Source organism: Euleptes europaea, chromosome 2 (genome assembly GCF_029931775.1).
Source record: "Euleptes europaea isolate rEulEur1 chromosome 2, rEulEur1.hap1, whole genome shotgun sequence".
Classification (NCBI taxonomy): Eukaryota; Metazoa; Chordata; class Lepidosauria; order Squamata; family Sphaerodactylidae; genus Euleptes; species Euleptes europaea.
This window is the reverse complement of record NC_079313.1, coordinates 66,986,735-67,004,803: the sequence shown is the minus strand read 5'-3', so window position 1 is coordinate 67,004,803 and position 18,069 is coordinate 66,986,735. Positions and strand designations below refer to the sequence as shown.

At 43.3% G+C, this 18,069-nt stretch overlaps 1 protein-coding gene across 1 annotated transcript; it reads right to left on the bottom strand.

Annotated features, from left to right (window-relative positions):
- Positions 1-4,669: 4,669 nt before the first annotated feature.
- Positions 4,670-5,814, bottom strand: TACSTD2 (tumor associated calcium signal transducer 2). The gene has a single exon (XM_056845675.1). It carries the CDS (start codon positions 5,663-5,665, stop codon positions 4,748-4,750), a length of 918 nt encoding a protein of 305 aa, XP_056701653.1. The 5' UTR covers positions 5,666-5,814; the 3' UTR covers positions 4,670-4,747.
- Between the last annotated feature and the right edge of the window lie 12,255 nt (positions 5,815-18,069).

Sequence of the window (18,069 nt, the reverse complement as noted above, 5' to 3'; positions counted from 1 at the left end):
AGCCACCTTTATTATGAGACAGGGCAACTTATTTTGCACCAGCTGAAACTCTTGACTTCAGGGAGAGTGTCATTAAGAGTATACCGCAATAATCTTGTTTATAGGCAACAGTGATACACACAATTCCAACATCCAAATTTGAATGAAAACATCGTTGCCTTCTTTATAGATGTTAAAGGCTACTGGCCACCACTGCAGTATAGCAAAATTCCAGGGTCAGTGGAAGAAAGCAGAAGCAAAATAGGAAAATTTGACGGGAGTACAGTACACCTAGGGTTGCCATCCTCCAGGTGGTCACTGGAGGTCTCCAGGGTTACAACTGACCTCCAGGCGGTAGAGAACAGTTCACCTGGAGAAAACTGCCACTTTGCAAGGTGGGCTGTATGGTATTATACCCCACTGAAGTCCCTCCCCAAGTCCTGCCCTCCTCCAGCTCCACCCCCAAAAAATCTTCAAATAAATCCCCCCAAAATAACATGGAGCTGGCAATCCTAAGTATTCCCTGACAAAACTCAGTATTGCTTTAACTGTCTATATACATAGCCTGGTGCTAGAGTTGCATTTTATGTTAAATATTGTTGAGTTTATTGATACAGCGATTGCCAGCAAAAGAGAACAAACATACCTTAAATACACTATAAATAGAAAATAAGCAATTACTAAAAACCCAGATAAAATATTCTCTCCCTTTAAAAAATGGCCAAAAATTTTAATAATTTAGGATTTAAAATTATTGACTCTACCCACCTTTTCTGAAATGTTAAATAAAATATTAGATTAAATAAAGACTGAAATGCAATGGGATGTTATCTGAATTTTCCATAAAAACTGGGTAAATGAATCATGGCAATTCCATACCACAGGGCTAGTATCAAGGCCCATCTTTATGAACTTGATTGTCCTCATGTTCCTGAGAAATATTCTCATATAACTACACCAGGAAAGCATGAAGGCTGTTTGCCTTTGACAATTGCCAAACATCCTTCATGCTACTCATACAACTTTAGGCTGAATTCCAGGGGAAATTAATGCTGTGTAGATTATGAAGGCAATTTTCTGTATACTCGACACCAAGAACTGAACAGCCTCTGCAGCCCAGCCTCTGATTCATGGGGCTGGACTGGGGCTGTCATGGGGTGTGACCTGATGAGATCATCCTGAATAGCAGTACTAATGGTAATACTTTCATATACCACTAGGAGTTGTGCCATATGGCAACCCAAAATGGTGCCTAACAATTAAGAGGTGAGAGGAGGAGGAGGAATAGGGAGAGAGGAAAGGTGATGAAAGGAAAGACCAGGGAGGAAGCTAGGGTTGCCAGGTCCCTCTTCACCACCGGTGGGAGGTTTTTGAGGCGGAGCCTAAGGAGGGCAGGGTTGGGGGAGGGGAGGGACTGCAATGCCATAGAGTCCAATTGCCAAAGCGGCCTTTTTCTCCAGGGGAACTGACCTCTATCGGCAGGAGATCAGTTGTAATAGCAGGAGATCTCCAGCTAGTACCTGGAGGTTGACAACCCTAGTGGGAGCGTGAAAGGACAGCAGGGCTGGGAAGGGTGGAGTGAGGGGAAGTGAGAGCTGGAAAGGGTGGTGAGCTGGAAAAGCATGGGTTCATGAGAGGACAAGCAGGAAGGGGTTTTTTTTGGGGGGGGGGAGAATGAGGGGTGAAAGGGAAAGCCAGAGCAGAGGGATGGAGGGAAAGCAAGCAGAGAGAGAGGTGGAGGCAGGAGTTGGTAGGGGGAAGAAAATACCCTTTGTTGAAATCCTTTCCGAGTCCCTCTCTAGTCTTCTATAAAAACAACAGTACCAAATTTCTCTCTGGGAGACTCTGTTCTCTCTTAGGTGATGAGTAATCAAAAAGTGAGGGACCTAGGAAGGCTCAGGAGAAGTCTCATGTCCCAGTTCCATCTTTCCTCTTGCTTTTCCTCTTTGCCTCCCTGGCAGTGCTTGCAGCCTCTCCCCCTCCCTTCTTTTCCACCTACGTTAACCTGTGTCCCCACTCGCTCGGCCACCTTTTTCCGCCCTCCCATCTTGTCTTCCCTTTTTATGTCTTCCGTTTCTCGCCCCTCTAGCTTTACTGTCTCTCCTCTTTTTTATACTTTTTCTATCTGTCCCTCCTTCCACCATGTGGACACCAATTGAACCAATCAAAGGTTGGTTACAGGTTGCCCAGCAACCCACAAAATAGCCACCAAGCTCTCCCAATGTAGTCTCATGAGAGCTCAGTACCACACTTTTCTTAAAGAAGCAAGCATTGCTTTTTTGCTTGGGCAAACCCCAGTTTTTTTAAAAAAAAAAATATTTCATGTTTTTCTGCAAACCTGGGCCTTCCCCAAAATTTGTAGAATGCCCCCCCCCCGACTGTCCCTCACCCCATTGTGTGGATTTTTGGATCCACACTCTATGCGTCAGTTCAGAATTGGATATAAGTATTTCCCCTCCCCCACCATTTCCTCTTTCCCTTCCCTGAAAGCCCCCATAGCCTCAACCCTTTTCTGGTTTCCTCCTCTCTTTGCCACCCACCAGGCAATTTAACTTCATCTGCCCCCATCTTCAGCTTTCTCTCCTCCTTCCCCCCACACCCCCCGGCAGCATCTTCATGGGAAAACTCTGGCCCCTTCAAGCCAGCAGCACAGAACTGGGCCCCGTTGAGCAGCAGGGAACCTGCAAGCACTTACCAGGTGGAGGGAGGTACCTTACCTCCCCCTGTATGCCCCTCTCCACACTATTTCCTCTTTCCTGCCTCAAGGCAAACCCCATCCTCACCTTCCTTTGCTTCCTTCTCTCCCTCCACCCAGCCACCACCCTGTTTATCTGCCCCTCATTTTCTGCTGTTTTATTTATTTACTTCCTTCATACTGTGCCTTACTTCCCAATGGGAACAAATGCAGCTTTACACCATGCTCCTTTCCTCCATTTTAAGCTCACAACAACCCTGTGTGGTAGGTTACATTGAGAGTGTGTAACTGGGCCAAAGTCACCCAGTGAGCTTCTACAGCAGAGTAGAGATTCAGACCTGGGTCTCCTATAATAGCAAGTTGGGAGGCCTGGGTGAGTCATGCGAGGCATGTGGTAGCAAGTGGCCCATCCTGATGAGTCCTCCCTCAAAGGCCAAAACAGCCCTAGAAACGGTTCCGCCACTCCCCATTTCCCCTGCCTTTTACTGGCAAAAAACTAGGCTTGAAGGCTGTGGTTGTCTAGCAACTCCCCACAATGGCCATAGTCAGGGCATTCGTTTCTTAAAGCTATGGGCTCTGCTTTTATTATTATTTGGGGTAGGGTTAACTCCCCAATGTATTTTTTTTTTAAGATTTCTTCCCTCCCCCCCCCCCCCGCCCCCTGCAACCTGTGTTTTTTCTCAGGCTTATAAAAAGATCTGCCTTGTCTGTTCACAGTCCAGTCTCTGGATTTAAGTATCCACAGATGGGGCCATGTTAAAAATTAGATATACTGATCATGAGGGGAAGCACTTTTCACAGCATGTTCTAAAATGCTGCGTTGAGTGGCTTTAAGGTTGGTAGAGTACACTATTTCCAATTAAACTTGTGAACAATGGTTAGCTAGGAAACAATTACATCATAGACTAGTGGTGCTCTTGAAAACTGCACCACATTCATTTCAAACTGCGCTGTCACCAAACAAAGACCGGCTGCCTTTTCCAAGAAATGTCAGTAAGTGGTCACTACATAATTGGATCATCTATTTCAGATACTGAACAACTTGATATCATGCTACTTTGTGCTGGCCAATGGCCGTAACAATAAATGTAAAATGTAATGATATCATGCGACTCAGTATAGTATTGGAAAGTGCTATAACAGAGCTGGGCTGAGGCTGATTTGGCAGCGATAAGCAAATTTACCCACACAGGAAACAGTTGACTATATTAAGGTCTACAAGCTGGGGGGGGGGGATCCTTTAGAATCACTTGAAGATTAAGAACACTTTAAGGATAAGAAAATTTATTTCAAGCAATATAACATTTTATATACATACACACACACCAATTCCATAGGAAAGGTTATGTTGACATTAGTTCACAAAAGATATTATTATCCTAAAAATTATTTTGGATCAGTGACAGAAATTATCATGTTTAAATGGTACAGGAAACCCTTTCAGGAAACCAGCCATTTGATCAAAAGTATAATAGAACGTCTGCCTCAGCTGAACAAATGAGTCACATAAAACATACACAATTTAGCAACATATCCAAAGAGCTCTGAAAACGTCACACACCCATATAGTGCAATCCTAGGTAAGTCTACTCAGAAGTCAGTCCCATATTATTCAGTGGAGTGTACTCCCAGGAAAGCATTTTTTTTTATTGCAGCCATAGACACACAAACAGATGTAGAAATGCAGATAATATAAATTAAGTTACCTGTGTAGCTGTGAAAGAATATTGTTTTCTTTTTTAAAAATCTAATTATGGAATTGGGAAACTCTGGGGTAAGGAACAATATAGGGAACTTTTCTCTGAGACTTCAATATTCATTTCAAATTAATTTTATCATATAGTATACCATATTAAAGGAAATGCTAACATTTCCATATCAATCTCCCAATCTGTTGTCATAGGAATTTCTAAAAACTGTTGCTTTTATCTTTGATTACAAATGTAAAAAATAACATTCAACACCCAACCACCCACCCACCCTCCCTCCCTCCAAAAAATATGGAATCATCTTGCCATCTTCCTTCCATTTCCTCCACGTCAAAGTCTCAGTTCTGCCTTCAAATTGAGGCAACTATGAATTTTGTCCGCTTCTCATTTCCCCCATCTCCTTAATCTCAACCTTCTTGTACTTGCCAGAATTCCGCCGCCTGGTAATCACAAGTACAGTAATTCCAATGATAATGGCCAAGATGACCACGACCACCACTGCAATGATCCCAGGTGTCAAGCGTTTCATAGAGAACTCTGGTAGTTTTTCGTCAACGTAGTAGATAAGGATTTCTTCAACATCAAGAGGTTCTTCACTGACAGAGAGATTAAAAATCCCACGATGAAAAGATTCACCCTTGATGTCTTTTTCAAAGTAATAGGCTACATCTGCTATATCGACATCTCCAACATCCTTCTTGGTAGCATTCTGCTTCAAGTCAATATGGATGACTGGGGGGTCATACTCAATAGCTGTGATGTAACTTTGATGGAGCGTGTATCTGTTCTGAATTAACTGCCGGAGACTGTTCACCAGTTCAAGCTTGGAGAAGGGAGTTTCTCTCTCTTTGTGTTTCAGATTAATGAAGATCCAGTTTGTTCTGACAAGCTCGGTGCATTTCATGCTTTTATCCCCCTTGTCAGTTCTTCTTACTCCAGCAGAGTTCACACACCAACAAGTGTCTGTCTGGTTGCATTGCCTTGCCTTGAAGTTGCCATTGTCATCACAGTCAGGGTTGTAAAGTCCATCATTGTCCAGAAAGGCACCTTCTGGTTTATGGAAAGCCCTGCCCGTTTTGCGGAACATTTCTGCTTTCATCAGTAAACATTTTGAAGTTAGTCTAGAACAGTCCACTGGCTGATTTGAACCTATTGCTGTGCATTCACAGGTAGAAACTTGGTTACAATTAGTCAATTTATTTGTTTGACAACTGCAACCATCCTGGGCTGTTGATGCAGTCAATAGTATCAGGAACAGTGTAGCCCCAAAAATAGACTCCATGGATTTGCGGCGGAAGAGCAGAAGTCTTCAGTAAAAGAGAAATGGATACAGCAACCTGAAGACAAGATCCATCCACAGCAAGAGCCTCCTGGTTTCTGTGTGGCAGGGTGCGGCTCCCTCTCTTTGTAAACTAACATCAGACTCGCCTGACCAGTTTAACTGGTGACTCACAATCAACCGGCCCGATGGTGACACAGTAAACCCACAGAGGAACAACAGTGCTGCACCTTTTTCGACTATGATCTTAGGGAGTGGCAGCAACTCTCCACTGCCTGCCTTTCTTTCCTCCCACTGAATGAGGAAGCATACCTTGCGAGAAACACAGAAACCAATACCAAATTAAGCTCTTACATATAGAAATGTGCCTCCCTCATGGACTGAAGCATAAGGCTCAGATTACTACCTACTGTCTGACCAAACCCCATCCACCCCCTTTCTGTCTGCTTCTTGCACATGCACAGCCACATGAGAAGGCTCCAGGCTCCTAGCAGATACCAGAGAGAAACACCAGCCCCAGTGGTCATTACTCATGGTGGATAGATTTGGGAGAGGAATAGAATAGACATTTTATTTATACCCTGCACTCTCCCAGTGAAAACTGGGCTCAGGCGGCTAACATCATAGGTTTACATACATAAAAAACAATTTTAAAACATTTTAAACAATGCTGAAATTAGGGTTGCCAGGTCCCTCTTCACCACCGGCGGGAGATTTTTGGGGTGGAGCATGAGGAGGGCAGGGTTTGGGGAGGGGAGGGACTTCAGTGCCATAGAGTCCAATTGTGAAAGCGGCCATTTTCTCCAGGGAAGCTGATCTCTATTGGCTAGAGATCAGTTGTAACAGCACGAGATCTTCAGCTAGTACCTGGGGATTGGCAATCCTAGCTGGAATTAATACATTTATCTATTAGTGGCACCACATCTATTATTTCCCTACAAAGAGAAATGTTATTATGGCAGCTATCACCCAACTGTTCAGTTTGATGTCATACCTCAAGGGGGAGGAGATGGAGACAAGAGAGAAACACAAGGAAAGGAAATGGCACGGGGTGGGGGAGGGAAGTAAAGGGAAGGGGATGGTCAGGAAGAAGAGAAGGGGGGAAAGGGGAAAGGAAGCCAGCTTCAAGATGGATACTGTTGCTGCCCTCAACCAACGAACACGATAGTTCTTCTTTTTGAGAATTTATTATATTATTGGGCAAAGCCTCTATGAATCAAGGTGAACTGCTGAAGCATCACCACATTTATCCAATTAAACTACAGTGAGATAATCATTAGGAGAGTCCTCAAACCTTGAACCAGTTGTAAGAGCAGTACTTTATATCTCAAATCTGAATCTGGTGCCCCAAATGCTGGTATCCAATACAGTTATACTTAGTGCCTTTCTCTAATGAGAACAGTGCTATGAGCTAATATGACAATCAACCGGGAATGAGATTGGATGCAGTTTCCTGCATCCAACACTACTAAAGCACAAAATGTTATGTGAACTGACCCATTCAGTGTCAACTGACATGTGAGGAATAGCACTCCAATGAACATTAATCTTTTTTGTGTCACGCCTCTTTGAGAACTACTGTCCAGCAATGGAAAGTTAATCTTGTGCAAATGAAGACTTTTAGAAAATCTGTGTTATTAGGTGAAAGACATTCCAACATGATGAGGAAGTATTGGTTATGGTTTCCTCTTTTATTCCAGCCACACTAGAGATGAGTCGAAAGATTAATGATTCAGATGTCTCACCTCCTTTTAAAGGAAGAAACTGCTGTGACAGAGCCAACTACAGGTGAAGACCATGGAATAGATGGTAGAAGGTAGTTTAACCCTTCCCCTTGCGCCATATTCCTGGAGCAAACTGCTTCAGTGGAACTGTTTGCCAACTAGGGAGAAAACACAGGTACCCATTCTATTTAGATCCTTTTCAGTCTTTCAACCCACATTTGCAACTCAAATTGCCTTCATCACAACAGCGGATGAGAACTGCACGGAGTACATTCCTATTGGTCCTTTTGGACCTCTCAGCAGTTTTAGATAACATTGACTATGGTATCCAAGCCAGGATGGAATTGGGAGGCATGATTTATTTTTCAAATTTATAATCCGCCCTCCCCAGCCAAGGCCAGGCTCAGGGTAGCTCACATAAATCTAATTATATAGTAAAATATAATAAAACAGGGATTAAAAATAGCCTGTACAACCTAACAATAATATTATTCTGAGGCACAACTAGGCCACAGAAGAGCCTGCTGTATTCCATATCCCCCAAAGATAACTATTTGGGGTGGAAGTGCAGGGCAGGGAGGCCAGCACTGATAGAATAAACCATAGCTGGCCTCAACCATAGGCCTGGTGGAATAGCTTTGTCTTGCAGGCCCTGCAGAAAACCCTAAGGTCTTGCAGGGCCCTGGTCTCAGTTGAGAGGCTATTCCACCAGACAGGAGCCAGGGCAGAGATGGCCCTGGCCCTTGTTGAGGCCAGCCATCAGCAGATTTGTATTTGAAGTATACCATGATGTTATGGTGATTTGTCCTTATGTATGTAGATTGCAGAAGATGGTGCTGCCCGAGGCTTTTTATCTATGGGGAATCAACCTGCAAGGTTCCATCTTGTCTTCCATGCTATTTATGCATTATATATCTAACTGCTAAGGGATATTACAGATTTGGACTTGTATCACCAGTATATGGATAACATCCTGATCTACCTCTGCTCTTTATCTAATCCCAGGGAGACAACTGAGACCCTGAGTTATTCGAGTTTAGTGATGGATAGGATGAGGAGTAACAAACTACCATTCCAGACAAGAGGGAGATGCTCTTGGTTGAAAATCTAATTATGGAGAAGGTACATTACTTGTGTTAGATGAAGATGCACTCCCCCCACCCTTGAGATTGGCAGATTGGGAGATACCAGTGCAAAGAGTGCTTTTTACCACCTAATGCTGGTTCACCAGCTGTGCCATTTTCTAGAGGGAAAGTGTGTAGTCATAGTAATTCATGTTGTATTGACTTCTCAATTAACATGTTCTAAAAATATGAGGAAGGTTTGACATGCAGCAAATACCCAGAAGTGATATCTTGTCTCTGGTGTGATAATAAGACGATACTCTGGGATTTGGGCAAAACTCTGTGGCTCTTCCCAAATCCAAGAGCATCACCTTGATGTCACATCCGTGATGTTATGTCAGTGCTGAGTATTCACTGGAAGTGATTTCACACCTCCAGTGCTATACCATTTAAAAAAAAATTCTTCTGCTTGCTCTCAGAAGTGGGGGGCGGGAGGTTTTATTATAGGCCCAGATAAATTGCAGTCAGGATAAATTGCAAGAAGGCGATAGCTGTGAGTCTATAAGAAAGGATTAACCCCTGAGCCAAAACCATTGATGTTAAGTATCACCTGCTGAGAGAGATGCAATAACAAGGACTTATTAACATGCAATGTTTTCTAACTGAAGAAATGGCTGCAGCTGTTCTCACTAAACCATTACCCAGAGATAGTCACTGGAACCTCCTAACAAAAGCGAAAATGATGTAATAGTTGGAGAAGCAACTGCATGTAATCTGTTTTATCAAACTGTAATAAAGGGCATGTTTGGTCCATTTAAACTTGAGGGGGAGCTGTAATGTATACTCTCTCTGTGTTCATAGCCTACTGAAACCTTATCTTGTTTTCCCTCTGCCTCTTGTGCTTCCCCTCTGCATGTAAGTTTTTGTATCCTGAACATCTTACTGCTGCTGGAAGGTCTGCAGTTAGGTCCTGCTTTTTGCAATCCTATTGTTGCAGTCAATTTTGCTGAAAACAACTCTGCATGTGTGGGATTGAATTATTTCCACAGCTATGCTAACAGGTTATGCATAATAAGATATTCTCAGCTGCGGCAGCAATACTGTGGAACTCATAATTCATTTACCCTCCTCTTTATTGGTCTTTAGATGACGGGTCTGTTTGTTTTGATAGATTTGGTTTTCTTTTGCTCCACTGTTTTGTTTTGGTCTGTTTGCTTGCTTCTTAATTAATTTCATTATTTTATGTACTTCTAAGCCACATACAGGAATATTGTAGAAGATTGAATGGGAATATTTAGCATTTGTGTTTTCCCACATGGAGCAAACAGAAGTTTGGATGAGGAGGGAGGAATAGAAATTTGAATAATGGCATGAGCAAGAGAGTTAATCCCCTCCTTCCCAGCTGTACTGGCTGGTCCAATGGCAGTGGTATTTATAATTAATTGATCAGAGTCAGTTACAGGTTTCTTTGTCAGTTAGCTTAACGTCTATTCCAGGTAAATTGATGGAAAGCATTATTAAAGATAGAATTGTTAAGCATATAGAAGGGTAACACCTGTTGAGCAAAACCCAATATGGCTTCTGTAAAGGTAGGTCCTGTCTCACCTATCAGAGATTTTTGAAAGTGTCAGTAAGCATGTGGACAGGCATGAGCCTGTGGACATTGTATATTTGGATTTCCGAAAGAAGAAGAAGAGGAGTTGGTTTTTATATGCCAACTTTCTCTACCACCTAAGGGAGACTCAAACCAGCTTACAATCACCTTCCCTTCCCCTCCCCACAAAAGACACCCTCTTATGGATTGAGAGGACTGAAAAATAGGAAGCAGAGAGTAGGAATCAATGGTCAGTTCTCACAATGGAGAGATGTGAGCAGTGGGGTTCCTCGGGGATCTGTGTTGGGACAGGTGCTTTTCAACCTGTTCATCAGTGACCTGGAGTTTGGGGTGAACAGCAAGGTGGCCAAGTTTACAGATGACACCAAATTATTTAGAGTGGTTAAAACAAAAATGGACTGTGAAAAGCTCCAAAAGGATCTATTCAAACTGGAGGAATGGGCAATAAAATGGGAAATGAGATTCAATGTGAGCAAGTGTAAAGTGATGCATACTGGGACAAAAAAATCCCAACTTCACATATACACTGATGGGATCTATGCTGGCAGCGACAGACCAAGAAAGGGATCTTGGATAGTTCGATGAAAATGTCAACCCAGTGTGCGGCTGCTGTGAAAAAGGCAAATTCAATGCTGGCCATGATTAGACAAGGACGAGAGAATAAAACTGCTGCTATCATACTGCCCTTGTACAAATCTATGGTAAGACCACACTTGGAATACCGTGTACAGTTCTGGTCACCACACCTAAATAAGGATATTGCAGAGCTTGAGAAGGTGCAGAAAAGAGCTATCAAAATGATTAGGGGGCTAGAGCAGTGGTCGGCAAACTGCGGCTTGCGAGCCGCATGCGGCTCTTTGGCCCCTTGAGTGCGGCTCTGCCCGGTCGGTTGGGTGACGGGAGACGTGGTGCAGTCGGGCCGTGGGGTACGCGGCGCAGGGGAGGCACGCGCAACTCATGCCTCTGTTCCTTAAAGTTAAAACTACAAGCCCCATGATGCGTCTGTATCCTCCCTGGCAGTTCCCTCTCTCCCCGCCTCTTATTCTCTCAGCCAGCGAGGATCCTCCCTCGACCCTGCCCTCCACCTTCTACCTGGAAGCTCCCCAAATTCACTGGGAGGACAATGCCTCCGCTCCCGCCCCGCCTCGCGCTGCCGGGCATGGGCGCGGTCATGCTGGCTCCGGGCTCGCCCGCAGGTCAGCTGTTGGGCGGGGACAATGCCTCAATGCCCGCCCTGCCTTGTGCTGCCGGGCTGGGGGCGCTGTCATGTCGGCTCCGGGCTCGCCTGCCAGTCAGCTGTTGGGCAGGGCGGACTTCCTCTGCCCGCGCCTCCCGTGAGTCGGCTGCGAGGCCCAGCACTGCTCCGTGTGCTGCGGGGGTGTCAGCACGCATCCATGGCATTGTAGTAATAATAATACTTAGCATTCATGGTGTACTTTCACATGCTCATTGTGCTTTGTACATGTTACATTATTTCTTAAAATATTTATAATCCACTTTATCTTCTTAGATTCAATTGAATCCTTATGACAACCCTCTGAGATGGGCAAATGTTATCCTAATATTGGGGATCAGAGGAGATTTGCCTCAGGCCACAAAGTAAGTTCATTTTAAATAGGGAATTCCTGGATCACAGTTTGCTGCTCTCTTAGCCAGTATGCTACACCATCTCTTAGACTGAGGGCACGTGCCCACACAGTGCTTGGAGCTTCAGCAAGTTGTTAAGACAGGCAGGACATTTTGCCATTTCTTTTTCTAGGCCGTATTATGTTGCAAGCTAGTTGAGAAAAACAGAAACTGCCCAGCAATTGAGGGCCAATCTAGCAATCTCATACCATCCACCTTTGCTCTCTTGAACGACCCAAAGAGGCAGCATCCTACACAGAGATACACTAACAATTCTAGGGTTCCCAACTTTGGGTTGGGAAATTCCTGGAGATTTGGGGGTGGGGACTGGAGGGTGGGGTTTGTGGAGGGGATGGAACTTAGTGAGGTATAATGCCAAAGAGTCCACCCTCCATACTAGCCATTTTGTCTAGGGAAACTGATCTCTGTAGTCTGGAGATCATTTTTAATTCCAGGAGATCTCCAGTCCCTACCTGGAGGCTGGCAACCCTAATTACAACCCTCAGTTTCCCTCACCCATATGAGGGAGTACTTAGGTAACCCAGCAAGTTAAAACAGTTCAAAATTACTATTCCTTGTATAAAACATTTACAGCGAGACTTGCCCTATCCTGTTTAAATGAAGCATGTTCCCTAAGAAAACACCGAATACGTTTTATAGTGGTAGATATTCCTTTTAAGATACCTGTCCTCCAGTTGCCATGGTTATGAACATGAGGCTGTAAATTTCTCAGACAGTATGCTAAAGGTTTGACATGGGAGCCTATATAAGATTTTTAAATTAATGTTGTTGTTGTTGTGTACTGAGTACACTTTCATCAGAGGATGCTGCTCTACCCTGTCCAGGAAACAGAAAACACTCAAAACATATCAGTCCATCACTAGAATGGGTTTCTGCCTTAACTTAGCTTGGAACAACCAATACTTTAATACTTCTAAACCATGACTCTAATACTCTACTCATAGGAATCTTTGAGCCAGTGGTGATACTTACTATTACCAGAGTATGTCTGATAGGGTTCCCAACACTGCCTAAGCAACTGTTGGCAGATGTAGGGGGCAGTGCCTAGGGAGGGTGGAGTTTGGGAAGGATGTGATGTCAGTTCCAGGTAAAGACCATAGAGACTTGTGGGAAATCCTTGATTGTCACCATGAAGACCATTCCACCACCACCCCTCTTTCTCCTCAGTTTCTTAAGTATGGGAAATTGGTGCTGGGAATTCCCTGTTGGGCCTGAGCACTTGAGAAATATTATTTCAGAAGAGTGTTGACTTTATAGATAATAGCATTTCTAGAAAAACAGAGTGGAGCTAAAAATACCTGGACAATAGCTGGCCAAATTGTAATGATCTGGAGGGGAACAGGTGTGCAGAAGTGACAGCCAGGCCCAGAAAATAACAGAAAATGGCAGGATTGAAAAGCAAAATGGTATCATTTCCACCTTGATTCGTCCATTACTACAATAAACCAGGAGTGGGCATAGATACACTTAAAAGAGTATCCTAATAAGTTCACTGGTGGAAGAAAATATTTGGAGTGAAATTTTGGAGGGAAGGAGAAAAAGAGAGTGATTAAACAAGTTTTACCATAGAGTTTTGCACAGATCTTAGATCATCACACTTATGTCACACCAGTGATGTGATGTCACTTCCAGGTATTTGCTGGAAGCGAGATTGCACCCCCCAAAGAGTTTTGCCCATATCCTAGAGTGTCATATTGATGCAATGTCATGCCACCAATGTGGTGCCATTTTTTAAACCCCTTTTCTCCTGCCGAACCTCAGTGAGCTGGTGGGCAATGGATAGGAAGAATGGTCTCCCTATTAGGGCATGTTTTTGCTTGTAATCCAGGTGGGGCAGATCTCATAGTAAGAGTTGTTTTATATATAGAACTGGGGGGAAATGCTGGCTCTATGTGTACAGTTTAAGTTGCTTTGATGTCATCCCAAATGTCAATCCAAATGTCTCTGTTCTTAGGAAGCAAACATTTAGAGATGACCAAGATGGCTTGGCATCCAACACAGCTTTTAATGAAGCACCCAACATCACCTAGAGAAAACCAACTTTCATTGGAAATGACAGTTGACTGGGTATGTTTGATTTACATGAATGCAGGATTATACTGTGTATAAAGTGAGTAATACTTTGTATCCCTTAGGAAAGAACGTTGCATGAAAAACCCATACCATTTAAGGGACCATGCAACACAGCAGATAAAAACATGATGTAGTAGTATTCAATAGCTTCTCTCTTGGCTCACTTAAAAACTCTGGGATTACATGGGCCCTGATTTGTCCAGTAGAAAAGTAGAGCACTAAACAATTTTTTTTCCAGCAAAATAGCATTGCAGTATTTGTATTCTTCTCTCCACATTTTCCTTGTCAAAATATTTTCTGCTTACAACTAAAGGGAGCTTTTCTCTATAACCTGACATGGAAAACAACCCAAAGTGTAATTTTGAGAGCACTGGCAATTTCTAGAATGTTAGTAAATAACTGAATAATATCAGTCCGGTAGATGACTGTGGACAACTAAATCCATGTAGTCTAAGTAACATTGAAGAAAGGCGGAAATATCAAGTATAGGTGAGAAATGCTATTGGGAAACCGCACACATCTCCGTCCCATGCAACCAGGGTAACACAAGAAACCCCAAAGTGTACAGGAAAAGCTCATGCTGACTCTGCCTCACACTAGATCAGTTACGTGGAAACTGGGTCAATGCTGAATCAACATATGTCACTAGCAAGTGCAAGAAGGAATGGGCTGCTGCATCTCCCAGTCTGCCTTCTGTGTCTCAGATCTGCAAATGCAGGAAGGATTGCCTACTGAAAGAATGTCTTCCTCCATACCTTCCTATGTTCCTATTGTAATTCTGTCCAGCATATCTGCTTATTGTGCTTGCCTGCTAGGGATATTTGTTCTTTTTTGGTCTGGTCTCTGGCTTTTTCTGACTTCTAGGAAAAGCTGGTCAGGAGAGTACAGTCACTTCAGGTTTTCCAAAAGAAATGTAAGGCATTCATAGTGCTTTTGGCTGATCTGTATAAGCCTTTCTGTTGATGAAGATTTTGTGATCAACAAATAATCAATATAACCTAGAAGAACAATGAACGAATTCCAGTCTGAACTTTTAACCTTTGTAACTCTGTTTTTGAGCAGAAGGGGAAATGACAGGAGTGACTCTGAAAGAACTCCAGGCTGAATAGAAAGAAGATCACAGATGTAGTAGAGATTTCTAGGGGCAAGCAACTGCAAGATGAAGGTACAAGAGTGAAGTGTGCAAAAACACCACGATGTTTTTAAGTATGCTACAACTGCAGCCAGAACGGTCTTGGCAAGAACCTGGAAACAAAATCATATCCCCGAAATAGAAATCTGGAAAGAAAAATTGTTGGAATATGCCAGCATGGCTAAGATGACTCACGAGATAAATTCAAAATCTAGTGAATCTATAGAGCAATTTGACGACAAGTGGGCGTTATTTTATACTTATATGACCTGCAACTGACTAGTTGAAATATGCTGGCATTGTATTATAGAATTCTGTTTTAAATAATTGCTAAGTTAAAAATAAACTCATATACAATAGAATAGTATTATAAATAGAATAACTTAATGACATACTGTATCAATTTTCTTTTCCTTATTATTATTACATAGAAAACGTTTTATAATATACAATTTGCAATATATCACTGAGCTTACTTGTTTATATCTATATAATAACTATATTTACTGTTTTTATATTTACAATGCTTTCCCCTCTCCCTTTTTTTTCCTGTACCCCTTCAATTATATCAATAAAAAAAAAAAAGAGTGAAGTGTGCACCAAAGTTCAGGATATAGAATGACAGAGTCAGCAGAGACAGGTGGATATGAAGTCAGTGGATGAGTAACAGAGTTCAAGGCTTGTGGGCTGACTGGTTCCAACCAGATTCTGCCAAGATACTTCCTTGTCCCTCCCTTCTTTTGTGGGTTGGTAAGTGTATAAGAAGGAGACCAAGACTAAACCAAGTAGGCAAGAATTCACTGAGCAATATTACACAATGGTGTGCACACTAAAGACTCTATTGTGTCAACTCTTCATGTTGTAGGGCTGGCAACCCCTAAACATAAACTCATGAAAACCTGAATGTGTGATCCTTCTGCGTGTTCAGATTATAATTTTAATTCCAATAAAAGTTTCATACACAGTGAGTGAACAAAAATCACTTGGCTTCTATGTCATTCTTACCTGCTAAAAAGGTCCCAGAGTTGTTAGAATTAGTCTCTAGTGAGTCAAGTACAGCTAGCTTTAATGGAAAAAATTATTGTATGCCTACACTCCGTTCATTTATCTTGCTCTTCCTACTACTGCAATCAGGTGTTACCATATCAACATTTTAGAATTTACCCGTACATACTCGGGTATAAGCCGACCCGAGTATAAGCCGAGGTGCCTAATTTCCCCCCCAAAATGGGGAAAAATTAGGCACCCATGTATAAGCCGAGGGGGAAATGCACCCCCCCCCCGCAGGCTTACCTGACTGGGCTCCAGGCGCGCAGACAGGCGGGGGCGGGGGCCGCGGCCCCCTCCCTGCGCTCAGGAGGCCCCGCAGGGTCAGCGGGCAAGCGGGAGGACCGGCCCGGGTGAGGTGGGGGGGAAGATACCGCCGCTGCCCAGCAGCAGGCGGGGTGGGGTGGGGTGCGGGGTGAAGAAACCGCCGCCACCGCACAAAAGGCGCGATCGCGCAAAAGGCGTGATCGGGTGGGGTGTGATGAAACTGCTGCCGCTGCCGCCGCACAGAAGGCGCGATCGGGTGGGGTGGGGGGTGTTTGGGAAGAAGCCACCGCCGCGCAGAAGGCGCGATCGGGTGGGGTGGGGGGGAGAAGGCAGGACAGCCCGCCCATCAGCTGGCCGGCGGGAGCGAGCTGGGAGAGGGCCCGGCAGGCGAATTACCGTATTGACCCGAGTATAAGCCGAGGTGAGTTTTTAAAGCCAAAAATCATGGCTAAAAAAACTTGGCTTATACTCGAGTATATACGGTAGAAAAATTAGTTGCTGACGGCAATTGTGCTGTATACTGATGAATGTGCCACAAAAGATCACTATCAAACAATTTCATTTTATTGTACCATCTCTCCTTTAAGAAAAATAATTGAACTTTTATTTCCTTTTACCTTTTTTAAATTACAGGAATCATTCCAAACACATTTTTGTACCAGCAAAACCTTTTCAATGTGTGTCATCTTTGGGGAATGTCATTGGTGTACATCTTTATAACCCTAAGCATTTTTTCTCAGAAGTAAGGCCAAAGTTGAAAAGACCTTACATATCCAAGTGTGTAGATATTATTGGAGCTTAGCTCTCCATTCCAAGATTCCTCCCCTGAAACACAAAACTTTGGCTACCAGAACAACACACCGACAAATAGGTGCTTTAGAGAGAAAAAACTGGTAGAAAATCGCAGGGTTCAATGAATAGAATGGTTGGATAGCCATGAGTAAACATTCTCTAGGGTGTTAGCTGTAAGAATTATATGACTACTTTCTTCATATAATGTTATTTGTAAGGATTAACAAGGAAAAACTTGTTACATAATGTGGCATACACACAATAACTACTGTTCCTTTTCAGAAGGCAAAAATAGCTGATTTGCTATTCTCTTTCATTTATGTTTAAAAAGCTCAGAATACTTGCACTACATCCTCCTGCCTTGTTGACAATTTCAAGGGGTCTGGGTTGAGTTAGGGAAAAGCTGCCTCTGGCATGTACAGTGATAACCAGGACATAAATCGTCTTGTACTCTTTCCTAGACCTTGTGGAAATTTCAATTACAATCCATAAGCAATAAGCAGATAAGTGAAGTTGTCATGATGAGACATAGATGGAGAAGCAGTCTTACAGATATGAGGGTCCAAGACCTTGAAGTGCTTTGTATGTGATAGCCAATACCTTGAACTGAATTAGGTAACTGATGGGCAGCCAATGGAGTGACTCCTGAATGGGTGTAATATGCAAGCTCTGCCTAATTCCTGATAATAACTGAGCTGCGGCATTCTGCACCAATTGAAGTCTCTGTGTTGATTTTGAAGGCAGACCTCTGTAGAGTGCATTCCAGTAGTGTAGTCTTGATGTTACCATGGCATATATCCAGATGGCTAGATTGGCTGAGTCAAGGTAAGGTGCCATTTTCTGGACTAAAGTAAGTTGGAAATAGCATTGTTTGTGGCTGCATTAACATGCTTCTCCAGCAGTAACGCTGGATCTAGTATAACCCCTAGGCTCTTAACAGTCAGCAGGGGTCAGCTGAACACCATCAGAAGTGGAAAGCATGATGTTGTTTAAGGCCTCAGCCTTCCTAACCAACATTAGTTCCATCTTGTCTGGGTTCAGTTTCA

Excerpts from the sequence above, each read along its gene's own strand:
- TACSTD2 (XM_056845675.1), bottom strand. The coding sequence starts at position 5,665 with ATGGAGTCTATTTTTGGGGCTACACTGTTCCTGATACTATTGACTGCA.